The sequence below is a fragment of the Nothobranchius furzeri genome, chromosome 17, assembly GCF_043380555.1.
Source record: "Nothobranchius furzeri strain GRZ-AD chromosome 17, NfurGRZ-RIMD1, whole genome shotgun sequence".
NCBI lineage: Eukaryota > Metazoa > Chordata > Actinopteri > Cyprinodontiformes > Nothobranchiidae > Nothobranchius > Nothobranchius furzeri.
The window spans coordinates 50587335-50606379 of record NC_091757.1 but is presented as its reverse complement, the minus strand read 5'-3'; the positions used below and the strand labels follow the sequence as shown (position 1 = coordinate 50606379).

At 43.1% G+C, this 19045-nt stretch overlaps 1 protein-coding gene across 6 annotated transcripts in view; it reads left to right on the top strand.

Moving 5' to 3' along the window:
- The window catches only part of pde4d (phosphodiesterase 4D, cAMP-specific), a 284880-nt gene that overhangs the window by 104995 nt on the left and 160840 nt on the right, over positions 1 to 19045 (top strand). Inside the window, exon 1 of one of the 6 annotated variants that reach the window (XM_054731776.2) lies at positions 1938 to 2118. The exons of the other annotated variants lie outside the window; for them this stretch is intronic. Within the exon in view, the coding sequence (XP_054587751.1) occupies positions 2072 to 2118 (47 nt within the window). The 5' untranslated portion in view covers positions 1938 to 2071. Of the gene's footprint in view, positions 1 to 1937; positions 2119 to 19045 lie in introns of those variants that run through there. 6 annotated transcript variants of the gene reach the window in all.

Here is a 19045-nt window from a genome sequence, read left to right as displayed (position 1 = left end):
TTAGATATAAAGACACAAATGTTTTTAAAGCCGGGGAACACCGGAGGCGAGCGTAACACTGCAAGGTACACCCGCGATTTTGAGAAGTCAAGTGGTCACACAGGACACGCCGCTAAGCGCTTCTTGGACAGTTGTGTGATAGTCACAACATCATGCAGGACTTGAGAACAGGAAGTGGAAAGTGACTATTGTTTATACCTGATCAGACTTGCCGTCGTATTTTGAGACTCTAATTCATTAACAGTGAGTAAGTACGCAATTTATTAAAACATTTTAGGACCAATAGTACTTTAAAGTGATAAACTGCGGCTGGGTTACCCCAAAATTCCACTACCTCCGCTCCGGCACGAACTCCACAGCAAAATCGGTCCCGTTGTAGTCAATCAGAGCTGTTCCACTACTGCGGCCGTGCGGCGCAGTGCGCCGCCCGCCGTTCTACCATCCGGCAAAAATAGGATCGATTCTATTTTTGCCGGACGCCAGAGCACCTCCGCAGTCAATGGACAGAAATCACAACCGCCCAACAGGAAAGGGAGCAAGCACAACTTCCGTTATTTCACAATAAATCGATAAACAAAAGGCGTTTTTTGTTTCATATGCACAGGCTTAACAACTTTTAACAACTATCAATGGCGGTTGAACTTTAAATGCACAAAAGTAAGCCATAAATACAGTTTCCACTATCAAAGTAGTCACACTTTGTTGATCCAAACACTGCTGATCTCTCAACACAAATGATGGGCAGATTAAACAGTTCATTTCGATGCTTCTCCCACACAACGGGTGTTTGGATCTAACTTCCGTGTTTATTGCTCGGACTGTATCGCAAGATCTCAAAAATCCCGCGCATGTCTGTTTGCGCACCTCAGGTCTCCGCACCGGAGCGAAGCCGTTGTAGAGCGGATACCGGTAAAAATTTAGTTCAGAAGCGAGCGGCTGCGGAAGGCGGGGGCGGAGCGGAGGTAGTGAAATTTTGGGGTTAGTGGTTGGGTTTGTGTCGTAAAGCCGTTCCACGTTGTAATGTCTGTTGTAAAGTACTCCGCAATGCTGTAAATAGCTGCCGTGCTTGAGATAGAACTGGCGCCTATCTTCAGCGCCTCGGTGCTCCCCGCGTGCCCACTCATATTAATTATAATGGCTTCTATTAGAAATGACAGCACAACGCTGCGTGGCGCGACTGCCTCCGGTGTGACCTAGGCTTAAGCGAAACATCTTGGTGCCAGAAAAGGTTTTTAGACAATATTACAGTAAAACAAGCCATTCTGTTCCACTGATTATTTTAAGCAAGCATAGAGCTCCACAGTGGCATCTGGTGGGGCCCGGCCCCACTGGCCCCAATGCAGAGACGTCACTGGCATTTGCGTTTAATATCTCCGCAAATGAAGGTCGAGGAGCAGGAAAATGCCGTCCACTAATTTATGAGGACAATATATGATCTATTTAAATATTTAGCTGAAGCAACATATGATATTGTACATTTTATTCCTGCTCTTGTGGACACAAATCCACCAGTCATTGCACTCTATGTAAAATTAACACTATGAAATTGTTTTTCAGACTTACTTTAAGTTAAAGCTGAAATGTTGATGTTTTTTTTTTTGTCTGGAAGAAAAGATTCAGACTATAACTGACACTAAGCATCTAGTTTGGTCAGGAAATAGAGGATGGCAAGCCAAAATACTGAACATAATAAAACAAAAACAACCATTCGTGGCTCCTCTGGTGAATTGTTGAGCTTATTATTGTGAGGCAATAAAGGTGGATTCAGTTGAATGCCCAAAATCTCAGAGATCCATTTCATTCCTAAAATCAAGAATTAGAGGTCGGGTAACAAAGTCGACACCAGTAAATGTGTTGCTTAGTTCTGGCAAAGTGAAACTGCCCCTGGAGCCTCTGAGGGAACAGTGAAAGTTGCCTCTCTTCACGAGTGTCTGGTTTCTATAATTGGAAAGTGTCTCGTCAGTGGTGTTGTTCAACAGAGGCAAGTAGACAGACTTGACAAAAGAAGATAGGGTTGCTCTTGTTGAGTCTTTTCTTTCTTCTGCACATTTAGTGTGAGACTTGGTGACTCATGGCGTGTGAGACAAAGAAAAGAAAGGCGATGTTTCAAATGAGAAGGTATGTAACGGTTTGAGACGGCGTGCATTCATACCAGATCTCGAACTTGCGTAACAGTAAGAGGAGGCTATTAATAGAACGTGTCTCAGTGTTTCTGTAGATGCTTTTACGCTGGTTCTCTGATTCCGAAAGCCTTTCTGGTTTTTAGGGGTTACACTAACGTAAGAATATTGTAGACATACATTTTCTCTTGTCACTGTATTATTACTGTTGCTATTTATAGAATAATGCAAGCATAACATCACTTTGCAGTGAAATAACAGGAATGTCACATATCTTCGGGGATCAAGTCTAGCTAAGGGGAAGGACGCTTTTCTTCCTGTGCAATAAGAGTTGAGGTAGGAGTTATGAACCAATTTATTGGCTAAACCCAAGTAGAGTCTGAGATACCCAATGCCAACTAAAGGTGTAAGCCTGCCAGCAGGCTGCTTATTTTGAGAGGTGTTCTCTTCCTTTTTCTGTTTCCCTTTTTCTCCTTATTTTTTAATCAATCAAATCAAATCAAAGATACTTTATTAATCCCAGAGGGAAATTAGAGTTTCAGTACACACAATTCACAGATCAGACATACATGGGCAAGACACATGACAAGAATTGATGACTGGTCATTCGCAACCCTGAGTCGCGCTACATTAACTCATTCACTGCCAGCCGTTTCCTGATCACTAACGGCCTTCGCTGCCAGCGTTTCTCACCGTTTTTACTGTTTTTGTAAGAGTCACAGAACGTTGCGCGCAAGCATGATGCCGATGCCAAAACTACTAAAACAAAGCGGAGACTCACCTCTTACATCAGGAAGAGGCTGCGTGTTTCGAGCATTATCCGTTCTTTCATAACCCGTTTTCGAATTGTGATCGGCAGACGCTTTTCCGGTTCGTGCCTCACTTTTTTTTACAGGAACAGCCCAAAACCATCTCCAAACACATGGATGTGTTGCTTCCTGATCATGTGATCTGTGACGTATGCGGATGAAGATCGGCTTCAGGGCTGAGATGTTTGTTCTCTCAGCGCGGGGGCTCGTTCCGATGCTCAAACAGTAAAAAAAATGCAAATGACGACTTTAGTCGTCATTGGCAGTGAACGAGTTAATAGAGATAACATCTGTCTCTCTTGTTTGTGTTTGCAAAATCTTATTTGTAACAAGAATTAGTCAAGATGACATCAACACACATTGTTTTGTGAAAGCATTCTCTTTGCTTATTTCAAATTTGTATCCCTGGAACCTAGATGAATGTATGAAATAATTACAGCAGCAATGCAAAAATGTATATTAGCCTCAGAAATCTGAAATTGGTGCATCTCTAACAGAAAAATACAATAGCCAATAAATGCAGAACAGTAGAAGGACTAGGATGAGTAGGATGAGGTCCTGCCTCAAGCAGAGGAGTTGGAAGCATCTCGGGGTCGTCTTTACAAGTGAAGAAAAGATGTTGAGATCGATTTGCGTCTGCAGTGATGCGGGCGTTGTACCGGTCTGTCAGGGTGAAGAGAGAGCTGAGCCGGAAGGTAAAGTTCTTGATTTACTGGCTGATCTACGATCCAACCCTCACCTATGGTCACGAGCTTTGGGTAGTGACTGAAGGAATGAGATTGCGAATACTAGCTGCCGAAATGGGATTTCTCCGTAAGGTGTCTGGGCTCTCCCTTAGAGATGAGGTGAGAAGCTCGGCCATCTGCGAGGGGTTTGGAGTAGATCCGCTGCTCCTCCACATCGAGAGGAGCCAGTTGATGTGGCTCGGGCATCTGGTTAGGATGCCTCCTGGTGAGGTTTTTTGGGCATGTCCAACTAAGAGGAGACCTAAAGAAAGACCCAGGACACGCTGGAGAGAAAACGTCTCTCGGCTGGTCAGGGAACGCCTTGAGATTCCCTCACAGGGGCTGGCCCAAGTGGCTGGGGAGAAGGAAGTCTGGGCCTCTGTGCAAGGCTACTGCCCCCACGACCTGACCCTAGATAAGCAGATGGACGGATAGTAAAGTAGAGCTTATGTCAATGTCTACCTCAGATTTGCTGCTCATAAGCATTTTGGTTCATATGCTGCAAAAAGCTGGACTTGATAGAAAAGTGGACAGAAAATGTTAATGCCTAAGGAATCATTATAAAAAGTGTGTTCTGCAGTTCCAGTATCACTCATTGTCCAGAGAAGGGTCAGAGTCACACTGTGAGGTTGCTTTTGCTAACATGACTGGAGAAATTAGTCAGAAATGATGCAGTGATGACTTTTTTAAATACAAAAACTACTTTTGTTTAAAGGGGACACATTTAGCAAAACTCACATTTTGCATCCATTTGTGCTGCCGTGTGGGTCTATTGCCCGTATAAACCTAGTCCACCGGTTTTCTGTTAGTGTTTGGTTTTAGGAATCATGGGCCCTAAACAAGCCGTTTCAAAAAAGTCACAGTTTGCGACGCCACAAATGGAGACATTTGCATATTGGAGCAAATCACCTCTCACTTCTCCAGACAGGAGGAGCAACAACACTTCTCCAAACCCCTCCTGAAAATCAGAGCTTCTCAGCTTAAAGCAACCTGAGTGGAGGATGGGTGGGCGTGGTCAGCTCCAGCTCATTGTCTTAAAGTGACAAAGCCCTGAAACGGCTCATTCTGGAAAGTACCTAAAATTTCAAGGATAAAACTAGTCATATTGCGTTATATGAGAGGGGTTTATTCAAAGAACCTCACAAACAGGTTTTGCACCAACCGTAGAACTATTTTAATTTGAAAAAAAAAAGTCCAAATGTCCTCTTAGAAAGAAAAAAGGCTTGTTTTAGTCAGAATTTAGTCTTCTAAATGATTGAGTTTGGTTTGGGCTTTGAGCCTAGTACAACAGAAACCCTCAGCTGACAGCTAAAATAACAGTTTTGTGGTTTAGGAGAACAAATTAAAATTTCCTTAAATAGTTTCACCATTGCTCAGACATGAGGTTAGTTGAGAGGCTGTTTATGGATTATAAGTCGCTGTGCACCAGCTGATCCCATTCAATCTAAAGGAATTGGATCAGATTTCAACCTTGTGGAAACTTTAAGCTATATTTGCTGCAAAAAGGGGAATCTGTCATGGTTCTTTATAAAAGCAGTGCTGGTAAACCTCATACTATACATTTCTAGACTGTCTACAACATAAATTTCTTAATTTTGTTTATGGATAAACATTTTATCTAATGGCGTCTTGGTGTTCTTTTGGCCATTTTCCCTTTTGCTTTTATTATTCTGCAGTCATTGTGCTTGCATGTCTAGATTTGTGCAGCATGAATGTTTCTTTTAATGATGACTGCAGGTTTAGTCCCAGATGAGGAGGCTGAGCTCCTTAGGGATCACACAATTGTCTTATTTGACTCTCAAATCTGCCAAAGCACCCTGGAAAGAAGTATTTATTAATCCTGATAAGACATTTCTATTTAACATCTTTTATATTCTACTGTTGTTTCAGTTTAGCCACCTTAGCCTGACCGGTCTTATTAATAAAAACCGACATGCAGAGCATTGTTGAACATTATCTGTTTCTCACTGTGCTCGACCTGCCAGGTCTGCCTCTTAATGTCACACATTTTTCTGTTTCTAAGTGGCCTCTGATCTCTGCCGTCTGTCCCGAGTAATTAAAGTGTTATGAGGTCCACTCCTCTGCAGATGTCTGTTTCTAGCTTTCATGCTGCACTAATCAGAGGCTTGACTAAATGACCACCCTTTCTACCTCCTTCTAAAGCGGGACAACAAATATCTAGGTGGTATGGAGACCCATAATGCACTTTATTCTGTTCCCCTTGGCTTAAAACCCCAATAGACAAATCTAAAGGTTTAATACAGAGTCACATTAGAGACCTGCACTGTGAGTTATTTGTTTCTTAAGTGGCTAATTTAGATGCAATACACAGAGAAGCCTGCGATGTCAGATGAAACAACTCAGATGCAGTCAGTTCCTGATTTAATTGTTGGCCTGCATAAACAGGCACACATCAGCTTTTTCCCCCTCTCCTGGTGACCTCAGCTGGCTTCTGTTCCATCTGTGAGCCCCACAGCAGTGGGCAGAAGGACACGTGGGATGTTTTTGGTTACAAGAGCTGTATTTTGTTGGGAGAAAAACACATGTTGAGTGTACATTGTTAGTACTGTGAGTATAGCTGTGCTACAATAAAAATAAGAGCTGAGACGTCTGCAGTGACTGATTCTGACCTGTCAAAGATGGTTTGATAAGGACCTTGACTGAAGGGAACTTATATTTGGACATGTCTGCTTACTGGTGCTGGTTTTAGATACCTGGATATTCTCACCACTCAAGCGACTCAAACCTTTTTGTGTGTCCTTCCTGCTCAATTCTAGCCTTTTTTATGTTAATAGTCGAATATTTTAATAATGAATTGAAACAGATTCTCAAAGCAGTCCTCATGACCCATTTAAATGAAAAGTATTAACTAAAAAGCAAAATGCAGTAGAGAAATAATGAAACTTAAAAAAAGAGAGAAAATTGTCAAGAAGCAGAAAGAAACTTGGAAATCAGTTAGCTAATTATTCACAAAACAAAGGGAGATTCAAATAAAGCCCTTGAAAAGTCCAGATGCTTTTACAGGGTATCCGCGGCTCCTTAAAAAGTCTTAAATTAGCTTTTCCAAATTTAAGGCCTTAAAAATCCTTCAAAATGACAAATAATCCTTAAATACAGTTTTCTTAAATTACCAAAAACCCAATAAACAAGATATTTTTATATCTATACAATTTTTGTGAATTTCTTGTTAGTGTTCAGCATTTTATGTGTATCATATGTTTTGTATTGTCTTCTTCAACAGCATATGTTAATCGTATTCCACATTTTTAAATTTTTTTATGCACCAGGAATATGGAGGAGTGCATATGCAATTTGATGTTTTCGATGGTTTGAGATAAATAAATAAAATAAAAAATAAAAAAATAAAAAAAATATTTGCATATGCAGAACCGTACACATTCTGGGAGCTTGTGCCATGGGGAAGTGCAAGTTTAAGGGTAACTGGATGGCTAATGCCACGTTCGCGACATGGTTAGCACCGGTTCCAGGCAATAGCTGGAAATTATAGCTTAAAAGAAATTTTAAAAAATTGCTTAAATTTGGTCAAAGTGGCCTTAAAAAGGTCTTAAAAAGTCTTAAATTTGGCTCCCTTAAACCTGCAGATACCCTGTTTTACATCTCAGAGTAATTAGAGAGAATTAAAACAATTCTCGCAGCCTGTCGGCTTATGAAAGCACAACTAAATATGCATTCTGTGAAACACAACAAATCAATATTTTTAGAAATATTGTTTAGAAATTCTTGTGTTTGGAGAATTTCTACTTCTGTTCTCCTAAATGAAGACTTCTGTTTCTGTTTGATGTTGAAATGCTTTGCAGAATCACTTTTTATTGAAAACCCAGCAGTTTGCTTTTTAGATCCCAATCCCACACGCTTTATTTATATGAAGTTTTTTAAAGCCTTAATGCTGAAGTGTCCTGTACAGATGGAAGCTGCATCCAATATCCATCTAAAGCTCATTTCTAATGTAAATGAAAACAAGATGGTTTGCCTCAAGGACAAACTTGTCATCTACATTATTTCAAAAAGTAAACTTTTAAAGAACTGCTGTTTAGTACTGAAGCACGATTCAAATGTAAGAACAATCGATGAATAATACTTATTCACTAATCTTTACAGGTGGTTTTCAGGGAAGTTTAGAAAATTGGTATTTCTGGTATCCGTTTAATTTGTATAAATCATTTTTAATGGACGGATATGAATTATAGAAAGGAATAATGGAGCTCCACAAGGCACACTTTTAGGTGTGCCTTGTTTTGATCAAAATTTTCTTTTAAGAGCCCTGACGTGTAACACTTTCAATAGTAATTTGAGAAAATCCGTGTTAATATGTGGTACAGAAGCCGCTTGTTGTTTGTAATGACAGAAGTCAGATGTTTCCTGTAGTTGTTGACCACACACTGCTTCAGGGATTTTGGTCCACTCCTCCCTTCGAAGATTTTTAATTGGGTTTGGGTCTGGAGACTAGCTCGGCCACTCCAGAACTTTGATGCTTCTTACAGAACCGCTCCTTGGTTGTCCTGGCTGTGTGGTTTGGGTCATTCTCATGTTGGAAGACCCAGCCGTGATCCATCTTCAATGCTCTGACTGAGGGAAGGAGGTTGTTGCTCAATATCTCTGTCTTGTATATAGCAGCCATTTCTCCACTTGAAATTACTATTATTTTATTATGATTATATTCTTACTTCCTATATTTTTTATCTCTTATTTTTATCTTCCTTTTTTGCACCAAGTACCGCAGCAATTTACCAATGTTGTCATTCTCGCACATATGGCAATAAAACCCTTCTGATTCTGATCTCACAATACATGGCCCGATTCACCTTAATGCAGTGCAGTCATCCTGTCCCCTTTGCAGGAAAGCACCCTCAAAGCATGTTTCCACCAATGCTTCAGAGTAGGGATGGTATTGTGAGGATGCAACTCATCCTTTTTCCTCCAAACACAGCGAGTGGAGTGAAGATCAAAATGTTCTGTCATCGGACCACGCGGCTTTCTCTCATGCCTCCTCTAAACAATTTAGATGGTCACTGGCAAACTTCAGACAAGACTGGAAACGTGATGACTTGAGCAGGGGAAACTTCAGTGCAGTTCATGATTTGAAATGAAGACAGCATACTGACAGTGACCTTTGAAAGTATGCTCGCAGCTCTCTTCCTGTCATTGACCAGCTCCTTCAGTATAGTTCTGGACTGATTCCTCACCTTTCTTATCATCAGTGATACCCCACGAGGTAAGATCTTGCATGGAGCCCTCGTCCAAGGGAGACTAACAGTTGTCTTTAGTTTCTTCCATTTTCTAAAAATTGGTCCAATGGTTGATCTATTTTCACCAAGCTGCTTGGCGATTGCACTGTAGCCCTTTCCAATCTTGTGGAGGTCCACAGTTTGGTCTCTAGTGGTGTTTTGACAGCTCTTTGGTCTTGTGCATACTAGTAGTTGCGGTGTGGACAGGTGTCTGTAACAAGCTCAGACAGGTGCTGATAATTTAGATTATTAAGTGGAGAAGAGATGGACTTTGGGCAGAGTAACAGGTCTTAGAGAGCAAGAATTCATGATTTCCAGGTATTCAGATACTTAAATGCAGCAGTGCAGTGTGAATATGTTCTTTAAAAAACATACAATGCAATTTCCCTAAATTTGTTTTAAATGCTGTCTCTCACAATGTGAATGCACCTACAATGTGAATTTCAGACCCCTCCATACTTTCTAAGTGGGACAACTTGCAAAATTGCAGGGCGTTCTTCACTGTAATAGTAATAGTAGACAGTCATTGTGAAGGAGTCGCTGCTTTAAATGCTCCTTTTTGTCCCTAGATACACTTTCTTGCACGCTGTTACGTTTCGATTATGTAAAAGGTAGTTTAAAGGTAATTGCTTGACCGATCGATTGTTCCACAGTGATAAAATTGATTGTGTTGTGGTCTTCATTAAAGCTTAGGGGACTGCTATTACAGATGATAATCCCTCTGAGAAGTGCTTGTTAAATGTTGCCACAAGAAACAAACGCAGACCTGAAAGCGTTTTGCTTTCTAAAAGAGGTTTGTTGTTATGTAGCAAACAGTAATTGGTTTCTCTGATTCCCCTGACTATTGGTGGAGAAGGAAATGCTTTAAAATCCGAGCAGTGAGAGAATTTACAGCAACATTCTCTGATCTTTTCTTTTAATCAGTTCATTTGAACAACAGACAAAACTTCTGCTGATTATTTTTCTGCTGGTGTTGAATACATGTGCTGTAAAATGCAGAATTTGTGTTTGTGGCTCATACGAATACTTCATGTAGTTGTATCCTGATTAAAAATACAGTCTGCTGACTTCATGGGTTTCATCCTTACATGGATCATTTGCCCGCTGGCTCTATTTTTAGGAGGAGTTTGACATTTGCTAAATGTTAAAAGAGAAGGAGAAGTAAAATGCCTGGGAGGGGCTAGATCATGACTGGGACATTGTACTTTGCTGAACTAGAGCAGGTTACAGAGGCCATGCAGCTCTGCATGTGGGTTATATATACAGTTTATCAGAGCAGTGTAAAATAGGGATGTAACGATTCACTCAAGCCATGATTCGATTCCCGATTAGAAGTTCACGATTCTGATTTCTTTTACGATTTTTGTCTTGTCCCTTTTTATTTGTAAACATGGAGAAGCCAAAATGCTGCCACACTGACTTCAAACTGATTGGAGCATCCATGGATGTAATTTTTTTTTGGGGGGGTGGGGGACATGTCCCCCCACTTTTTCCAAAGACAAGTTTTGACCCCTGCACTTTTTACCATCCAAAAACAATATTACTTTATATTAAATTGACACTGGTTGAGCTCTAGGACCAAGCGGAAAACAACCGTTTGTGTTGAAGCCTGTTTCCCATTAGAGCATACTGTAAAGATACCCCCCCCCGTGTCCCCCCACCCCACTTCTAATGTGAAAATTACATCCATGGGAGCGTCCACTTTCTGGAAGTTGCTTGCTGTAGTCATGCTTGCTTCTAGTGGTGCGACTGATGAAAAATCTCACGGTTTGGATCTCGTCACGGTTTTCAGTCACAGATCGGGTCGTTTTTTTTGGATCAGCCGAAAGAAAAAGAACAGAAAAGGCTCCATCATTGGTGGTTTTTAAATCTCTTTTAAAGACCCACTTCTAAAATTTGTCTTTTAGACCGTAACTCGTTTGATTGTGTTATTGTTTTATTGTGTTTTTAGTAATCCTCATTTCTTAATTACCTTTTATTGATCAGTATTTTTATCTTCTATTTTTGTTGCTTAGATTGGTCGTGATTTGGTCCAGCCTGTGCAGCACTTTGGGCAGCTCCCATGCTGCGTTTTAAATGTGCTATGTAAAAAAAAACAATGGTATGGTATGGTAAAAAACAAAAAGCTTTGCTCTCACTTTATTTTGTAAAATTTTCTGCTCAATATGCAACTTGCTATAAAAGCAGGAGTTACAGAGGTCTGATTACTGATTAGTTGTTAAAACGGCTTGCCTTTTTAAGTAAGTAAGTACAATTTTATTTATATAGCACTTTTCACAGATAAAATCACAAAGTGCTTCACAACATACATAAAAAGGCAAAACAGGACAGGAGCACAAGGTCAACTTACATAAAAGCTTGTCTAAATTAAAGTGTCTTCAGCTGCTTTTTAAAAGAATCAACCGAGTCGGCCACACGAAGAAACAAGGGCAGGGCGTTCCAAAGTCTGGGAGCTACAGCGTGGAAGGACAGGTCCCCTCTAGTTTTAAATCTGGTCTTAGGGACATTTCAGTAGGTTTTGACCTGAGGACCGTAGAGTGCGGCCATAAGAGTGAAGGATTAAAAGGTCTGATAAATATTGTGGAGCTGGTTCACATACAGGGTATCCGCGGGTCCTTAAAAGGTTTTAAATGAGCTTTTCCAAATTTAAGGCCTTAAAAATCCTTAAAAATTACAAATAATCCTTAAATAAAGTTTCCAAAGGTCTTACATTTTCAAAGACCGAATAAACAAGATTCTTTTATTTCTATAACATTTTCATGAATTTCTAGTTAGTGTTCAGCATTTTTTGTGTATGATATTGGCGTAAGCGGAACCGTACGCATTCAGTTGGTTGTGAAAGGGGGCTATTTTTAGATGAGCACATTAGCTGGTTAAACTAGTGGGAGCGTGCGCCGTGGGGAAGAGCAAGTTTAATGGTAACTGGATGGCTAATCCCACGTTCGCAACGTGGTTAGCACCGGTTACAGGCAATAGTTGGAAAATAAAGCTTCAATTTAATTATAAAAATAGCTTAAATTTGGTCTAAGTGGCCTTAAAAAAGGTCTTAAAAAGTCCTAAATTTGGCTCCCTTAAACCTGCAGATACCTTGCACATAATAATAAATAAAACAACTGTACAAGCAGAAGAAAAGTCACCACTAACTATCCTGTTTATTTATTGCAGATGGCTGCACTGATTATTTTATACCTGATTTGTTCTGTAAAAGTTGGCATTTTTGGTAGTCTACAGTTTTTTTTATGTCAGTTTAAATTACAATTTCAGAGGCAATTCTAAAATATTATGGATCATGATAAAGATCTATTGGAGATCTACCCCAACTTTTGGACTGCTCTGCCAGTCACTGTGGCTCAAGCTGAGAGGAGCTTTTCAAAACTTGATCAAGTCATACCTGAGGTCACCTATGTTTCAGGGGCAGCTCACTAACCTGGCTCTCAATCACTCAGTAGGGGAGCGGATTTCATATGATGACATTATTGATGACTTTGCATCAAGGTTAGGTTTTAATTTTAGTTTGTGTTTTCTGTTCTAAGTGCAATGCTGTAGTGATTATCTTTAGTTTGTTATGTGTGAAATATTTTTGCTATTTAGAATATTTATTTTATATTATGTTCATATATTCTTAATATTTAGTTATTGTTTGTTTTTGTATATTTGATTCTATATATTTTTATACAGTATATAATGTATATTGCTTTACATTCTGACAACTTTATGGTAATTAATGTAAATATGTGCAACTTAGAAAAATAAATGTTCAATAGTCGTTCTAATAAAACATGCCTGTTTGTAGAAAACATGCGTGTGTGCGTGCGGGTGGGGTGGTGTGGTGGTGTTGGTGGGGGGCGCTCAAAGGGGGCCTCGCCCGGGGAGTAATTCCATGTAGAACCGCCACTGCTGACAAATCACAGGCGTGCACTCTCTGTTGCGTTTGACCGATTGTTAAGAAATTGGGCTCTACTCCGTCAGTCCCTGTGAGCCTGTTAGAGAGCCTTTTGAGTTCATAGGTAATGGTGCTGCATGTATTCACACCTTTGTGGACAGAGATGTATAAACTAGACTTTAAACAAAAATAGTTTTACTTTGTTTTGCTTCTTTTTATTTTTGCTTCTGGGTCGCTCCTTTTACTGGCTTCCATTCAGTCCGCAACGCTGCTGCTGTTTGTTGGTTTTTGTCGTATTACAAATGTCAATGCAGACTTTGGCCTTTTGCCTCCTTCAAAGGACAAAAACCTAGCAACCACCCAGCCATTTGAAAAAGAAATCTGATCCAATGTAGCCTTCCTTCTTACATGATTGAGACATTAGACTGTTTTGAGATAATTTAAATGTAAAATTCTTACTTATTGTGAGTTTGAAACCATACTAGGAATACTTCAGATGACGTTGCAATCCCATTTTGAGTGCAAGAGAGGTAAACAAGAAAAGAGAATGATAATAAGTTAAGTTGAATGTCATTGTGCAAGATGTAGTGAAAATCAGATCAGAGGCAGATGGTCAAGAACTGGCAGGCGTCACTCCCCTGGGTCAAATTAAAATGCATTTCCGTGGGCAGAAGGGAGAGATTGTAAATTGGAAAGGGCAGCCATTGTTGACATTGTCACTGAGGTTAGGTGTTGGTGATGTGACCTGTTTGTTTAATACTGAGTTTGTATTTACTGGTTAAACACAAAGTTAAATTAATTATTGGAGCACATAAAGAAGGGTGGCAGACTCCAGGTTTGCACAGATCCAGCAACTATGCAAAGGAAAACAAATACTAGTTGAAGTGAGCGATCAGAGAAAGTACATTGGCTTATTTTTTGAGTGGTTTTAAATCTCAGGGCCAACGCCGTCTGAATCATAAGAGCAGTTGAGTTTTCTGTATGTTTTACATTTCTGTTTTCTTCTCAGCTTGCATTTTGATGTCAGCACTGATAACATGTTAAAAACATGCTGCCATTTCACTTTTATATATAAAATGTCAAAATATGCATGATCCTTTGGGATTTCTAAATTACAACACTGGCATAACAGAAGGCGGTTTCTCACATCACCTCCCGAAAGACGATTTTACCATTATTGTGCCATATGTTGAAATCTTTTACCTCGATAACATTGTGGACAGTTTAACTAATTAAATAAATCACACATTTAGCATGCTTCTTTAGCTAATGAAGTGTATTAAACTAGATATTAGCACTGTAACATGACTTTCATTAAAAATCTCCCTGGAGAGATGATAGATGCACTGAGGTGTTAAAGGAGAAAGATTAGATTTGAGTGTCTGTGTTTCTGTTGTGGTCTGCTGGCTCTTGGAAACAGAAGGCGGACCAACCCTCTCGTCAGCCAATCAGCCATGCAGGCGTACAACCAATTCCCCAGCTGGGAAGCAAGCACAAACAGCAGCCAGCCACCCAACCAAACACGTACTCAGGAAAACAGGCTGCAGCTCAGGTGAATCAACAGTTTTTTTTAAACACTAGGGCTTTTCAGTAAGGCATTCAGTTTGTGTCCTTGTTTGTTTTTTCCTTCTTTACTCAGGTTTTGACATAAAGCATCTCAGATATATATATATATATATATATTTTTATCATTCCTGCAACGCTGTTGCTCTTTTGCACCATGCGCAAAAGGGGATTCTGATATAAATGGTGCATGCTGTACATTTCATTAAAATAGTACTCATGTAATATTGAGCCAAGTATGCCAAGCCAAGTACCAAAGAAAAAGCATCTGAGTAAATCCAGTGCATAGCAAAAGTGAACAAATAATTACTTGTTGACAGAGAGAAATGGCCTTTTCTGGGATTTTTGTGCTCTGAAGCTCAGCTGCCAATTTGCACTTTCAGTTGATTGATGTTAATTTCATTTACTGTATTTAATACGATTCCCCCTATGGCTAAAAGGAATTCAAATTATGCCAGAATCGGTTAGAAACATTGGTATGTGTGAGGGATATCTAAGGACTAACTTCACAAAATGGGCAAAGAGCAAGTCGTATGAATAAACGATGACCCTGCCATGAGTTGCAAACCTCACTTGAAGAGACTAATTGGCTAAACATCAGAGGGGCAGGGAGAAGACCAGTAGGACATTTGGATGAGATCAAAGCAGAGCTGTCAGATGTCTGAGTTTAAAATGCCTCTTCAGTAGGGCAGCTTTATTATAAAAAATGGGTTATGTTGGTCAGTATTAAGGTCATCATTACTTGAGGAATTGGGAAAAAATATTTATAGTTCACAATTTACAAAGAAAACACAAACTGATTTATATCTTTAGGTATTGGATTTGGACAATAGATAGCAGGTAGAATCAATATGGACAACAATCAAAACGTCTAATTTCAGGATGTTTTAGGATTAGAATCAAATAAAAATATACTTGTAACATTCGAACACTGGTTAGAAACACATATAGATACTAGTTTATTCAACTTTATGTTCTACCTAATTAGGGCTGGTCAATATGCCCTAAAATCAATATCACGATATATTGAGCATTTCACCTCGATAACGATAAATGAACGATAGCTACAGGTATGCGCAGAAACAGTAGTTGTCCACTAAATGGGGCTGTCACGTGTATTATGCTGAGTCATATTTTTATGTGACTCAAGGCGGTACAGCTTCTTAAAGGGGCATGAATGTTGCCAACCTACACACATATTTTCCTTTTTTTAATTATCAAATTTATTGACATGAGAAAAATTCTCGATAAGAGTCAGAAATTTTGATAGCTATAAATTTTCGATTCATTGCCCAGCCCTATGTCTAATGGATTGGTCCCAAGAAAACATGGAGAGACAGAGCCGCTACAAAAGGAGAGAAAAGCTGCCCTAGGAGCCCAGATGTGTTTTGCTCTCAATTTTCTGTAATGTGTTGCGAGAGCTCACAATTTGTTTCCTTCTGTGCCGCCATTTGGGTTTCTACTGCCTCTACGAACATATTGTCAGGTTCGATGGGCTGAGCTGGAGTGGTTATGAGACCCAGGCGCGGAGAGAATGGTGGATGGAGACTGATATGTGGCAGCGTGGGAAGTTCTCTTCCCGTATGGTTCGTAGAGTTAGTGTCTTAGGTCTTAGAATGGCTTGGCGTCTATCGTTAGATGATGACTGAGTGCCGGCTCCGCTGTGACAGGTCCTTAAATAGGCTCAGCGGGATGACGTCACCGGGAAGCGTCGGTGACAGGCATGCTGGGAACTGGAGTGCAGCGCCAGCCCGGCCCGCAGAGGAGGTTAAGAGGAGGAGTTCATGACAGGACCCCCCCCCCCCCCCCCCGCGAGGGACGGCTCCAGAAGGCCCAGGGCGATGAGACCAGAAATCAGCCAACAGGGAAGGATCCAGAAACGAGCGGGCAGGCTCCCAGCTACGCTCCTCCGGACCGTAACCCTGCCAGTCCACCAAATACTGCCATCCACGGCCCCGGCGGCGGGCGTCCAGAATCTTGCGGACGGTGTAGACGGGGTCCCCATCGACATCTCGGGGCGTCGGCACCCGGGCCGGAGGCGGATGGAGAGGAGAAGACACCACCGGCTTGAGCTGTGAGACGTGGAATACCGGGTGCACCTTAAGAGTGGAAGGGAGGCGCAGCCGGTAAGCGACCGGACCGAGGACATCTCGGACTGGGAAGGGCCCCAAAAAGCGAGGCGACAGCTTCCTGGAACCAGCCGGAAACCGGAGGTTTGCGGTAGAGAGCCAAACCCGGTCACCAGGCTGGAACACAGGGCCGGGCCGGTGGCGGCGGCGGTGTTGTCGGGAGTACTCCGTATTAGCCCGGGTGATGGCGGCGCGAGCCCTGATCCAAGCGAGACGGCAGCGGCGGACCATATCCTGAGCCGCCGGAACCTCCACCTCCGGCACCTGATGGTCGAAAAGAGGGGGCTGGTATCCGTAGCAGGTCTCGAAGGGCGATAGACCCGTGGTGGAGGACGTCTGGAGGTTGTGAGAGAGCTCCGCCCATAGGAGGTAACGAGGCCAGGTGGACGGTTGAGACGAGGCGAAGCAGCGTAAGTAACGCCCAAGCTGCTGGTTTGCTCTCTCCGTCTGACCATTAGTCTGGGGATGATAGCCTGACGACAGACTGGCGGAAGCGCCCACCAACCGACAGAAAACCTTCCAGAAACGTGAGATGAACTGAGGCCCTCTGTCAGACACCACGTCCTGGGGGAATCCGTGGAGCCTCACCACATGATCGAGGAGGAGCTCCGCCGTTTTCTTAGCCGTGGGGAGCCCTGCCATAGCCACTAAGTGCACAGCCTTCGAAAAGCGGTCGGTGATGGTGAGGATGGTGTCCAGGTGGTCGGCAGCGGGAAGCCCCGTGACAAAGTCCACACCTATGTGCGACCACGGCCTTTTAGGCACAGGGAGCGGTTGCAATTCCCCGGCTCCAGGTTGGGTGGTGGACTTAGACCGGGCGCAAGTGTCACATGCAGCGGTGTATTCACGCACGTCCTTTCTCATAGAGGGCCACCACAGGGCCCGGCGGAGGAACTGGAAGGTACGAGCCTGGCCTTGGTGTCCCGCGAGCCGTGAACTATGCCCCCACCTCAAGGCCTCCTGTCGACACACGGCCGGAACGTAAAGGCGGTTAGGAGGCATCTCTGGGGGCGCCGGGTCCGCCGGGAGAGCCGCCCGGATGGAGGCTTCCAGGGGCCATTGCAGGGCGGCCAAGAACCGTTCGGTCGGGAGGATGGACCTCGGTTCAGGAGGCCTTGGATCCTGGGTGTGTTGACGGGACAGGGCGTCCGCCTTGAGGTTCTTTGAGCCGGGGCGGTAGGCGATGTGAAAGTTATAAGGTTCGAAAAAGAGGGCCCACCGGGCCTGACGAGGGTTGAGTTGGCGAGCGGTCTGAATATGGATGAGGTTCTGATGATCAGTCCAGATTAGAAAAGGAGTGGGGGTCCCCAGGAGCCACTGTCGCCACTCTTCCAGGGCCCACTTTATCGCCAACAATTCCCGGTCCCCGACCCCATAGTTCTGCTGGGTAGGAGAGAACTTCCGGGAAAAGAATGCGCAGGGATGGAGTTTGGAGTCCTGGCCACGTTGTGACAGTACGGCTCCCGCGCCCGTCTCAGAGGCGTCCACCTCCACAACGAAAGGCCGTGTTAGGTCCGGGTGGAGGAGGATGGGCTCGCTTACAAAGCGGCGGACCAGCTCATGGAAGGCAGCAACGGCCTCCGGGGAGAGGCGGAAAGGGTGAGGCTGATTGGTTGTTTTCGTCAGGGAAGTTAATGGTGACGCCAGGGCGCTGAAGTTGCGGATAAACCGGCGGTAGAAGTTGCAGAACCCCAGGAAACTCTGCAACTGCTTCAGGGTCTTGGGTAGTGGCCACTGCGCGACCGCCTGAACCTTCTGTGGGTCCATGCGCAGGCCCTGGGAGGAGATGATGAATCCCAGAAACGAGGTGGACTCCTGGTGAAAAGCACACTTCTCCAGTTTACAGAATAAGTCGTGCTCCAGGAGGCGTGACAGAACGGCTCGAACATGCTGGGTGTGTTCCTCGGCCGTGCGGGAGTAGATGAGGATGTCGTCCAAATAAACAAAAACCCAACGACCCAGCATGTCACGGAGGACATCAGTGATGAAACGCTGGAAAACGGCAGGGCTGTTGCAGAGGCCGAAGGGCATGACCAGGTACTCATAATGTCCAGTGGGTGTAATGAAAGCGGTTTTCCACTCCTCTCCTTCCTTTATGCGGATGAGGTTGTATGCACTGCGGAGGTCCAGCTTGGTAAACAGTGTGGCTTGGGCAGTGGCGTCCAGAGCCGTGCTCATTAAGGGAAGAGGATGGCGGTCCCTGATGGTGATTTTATTCAACCCACGATAGTCTATACAGGGCCGGAGGTCACCTTCCTTCTTCTTCACAAAGAAGAACCCTGCCGCCCCAGGAGACGTGGAATGTCGGATAAACCCCTTCTGGAGAGCCTCATTGATGTAAGCGTCCATCGCCTGGGTCTCTGCCGGGGAGAGCGAGAACAGCCGACCCCGAGGCGGGGTGGTTCCGGGCTGAAGCCTGATCTCCAGATCGTAGGGGCGATGAGGAGGCAGCTTGGTGGTAGGCTCCTTTGCAAAGACCCGAGCCAGATCGTGGTATTGGGGTGGAAGGAGTGTTAAATCCACGTCCTTGGGTGGTGTCTCCCTAGGCTGTGATCCTGGAAGGAGTGTTA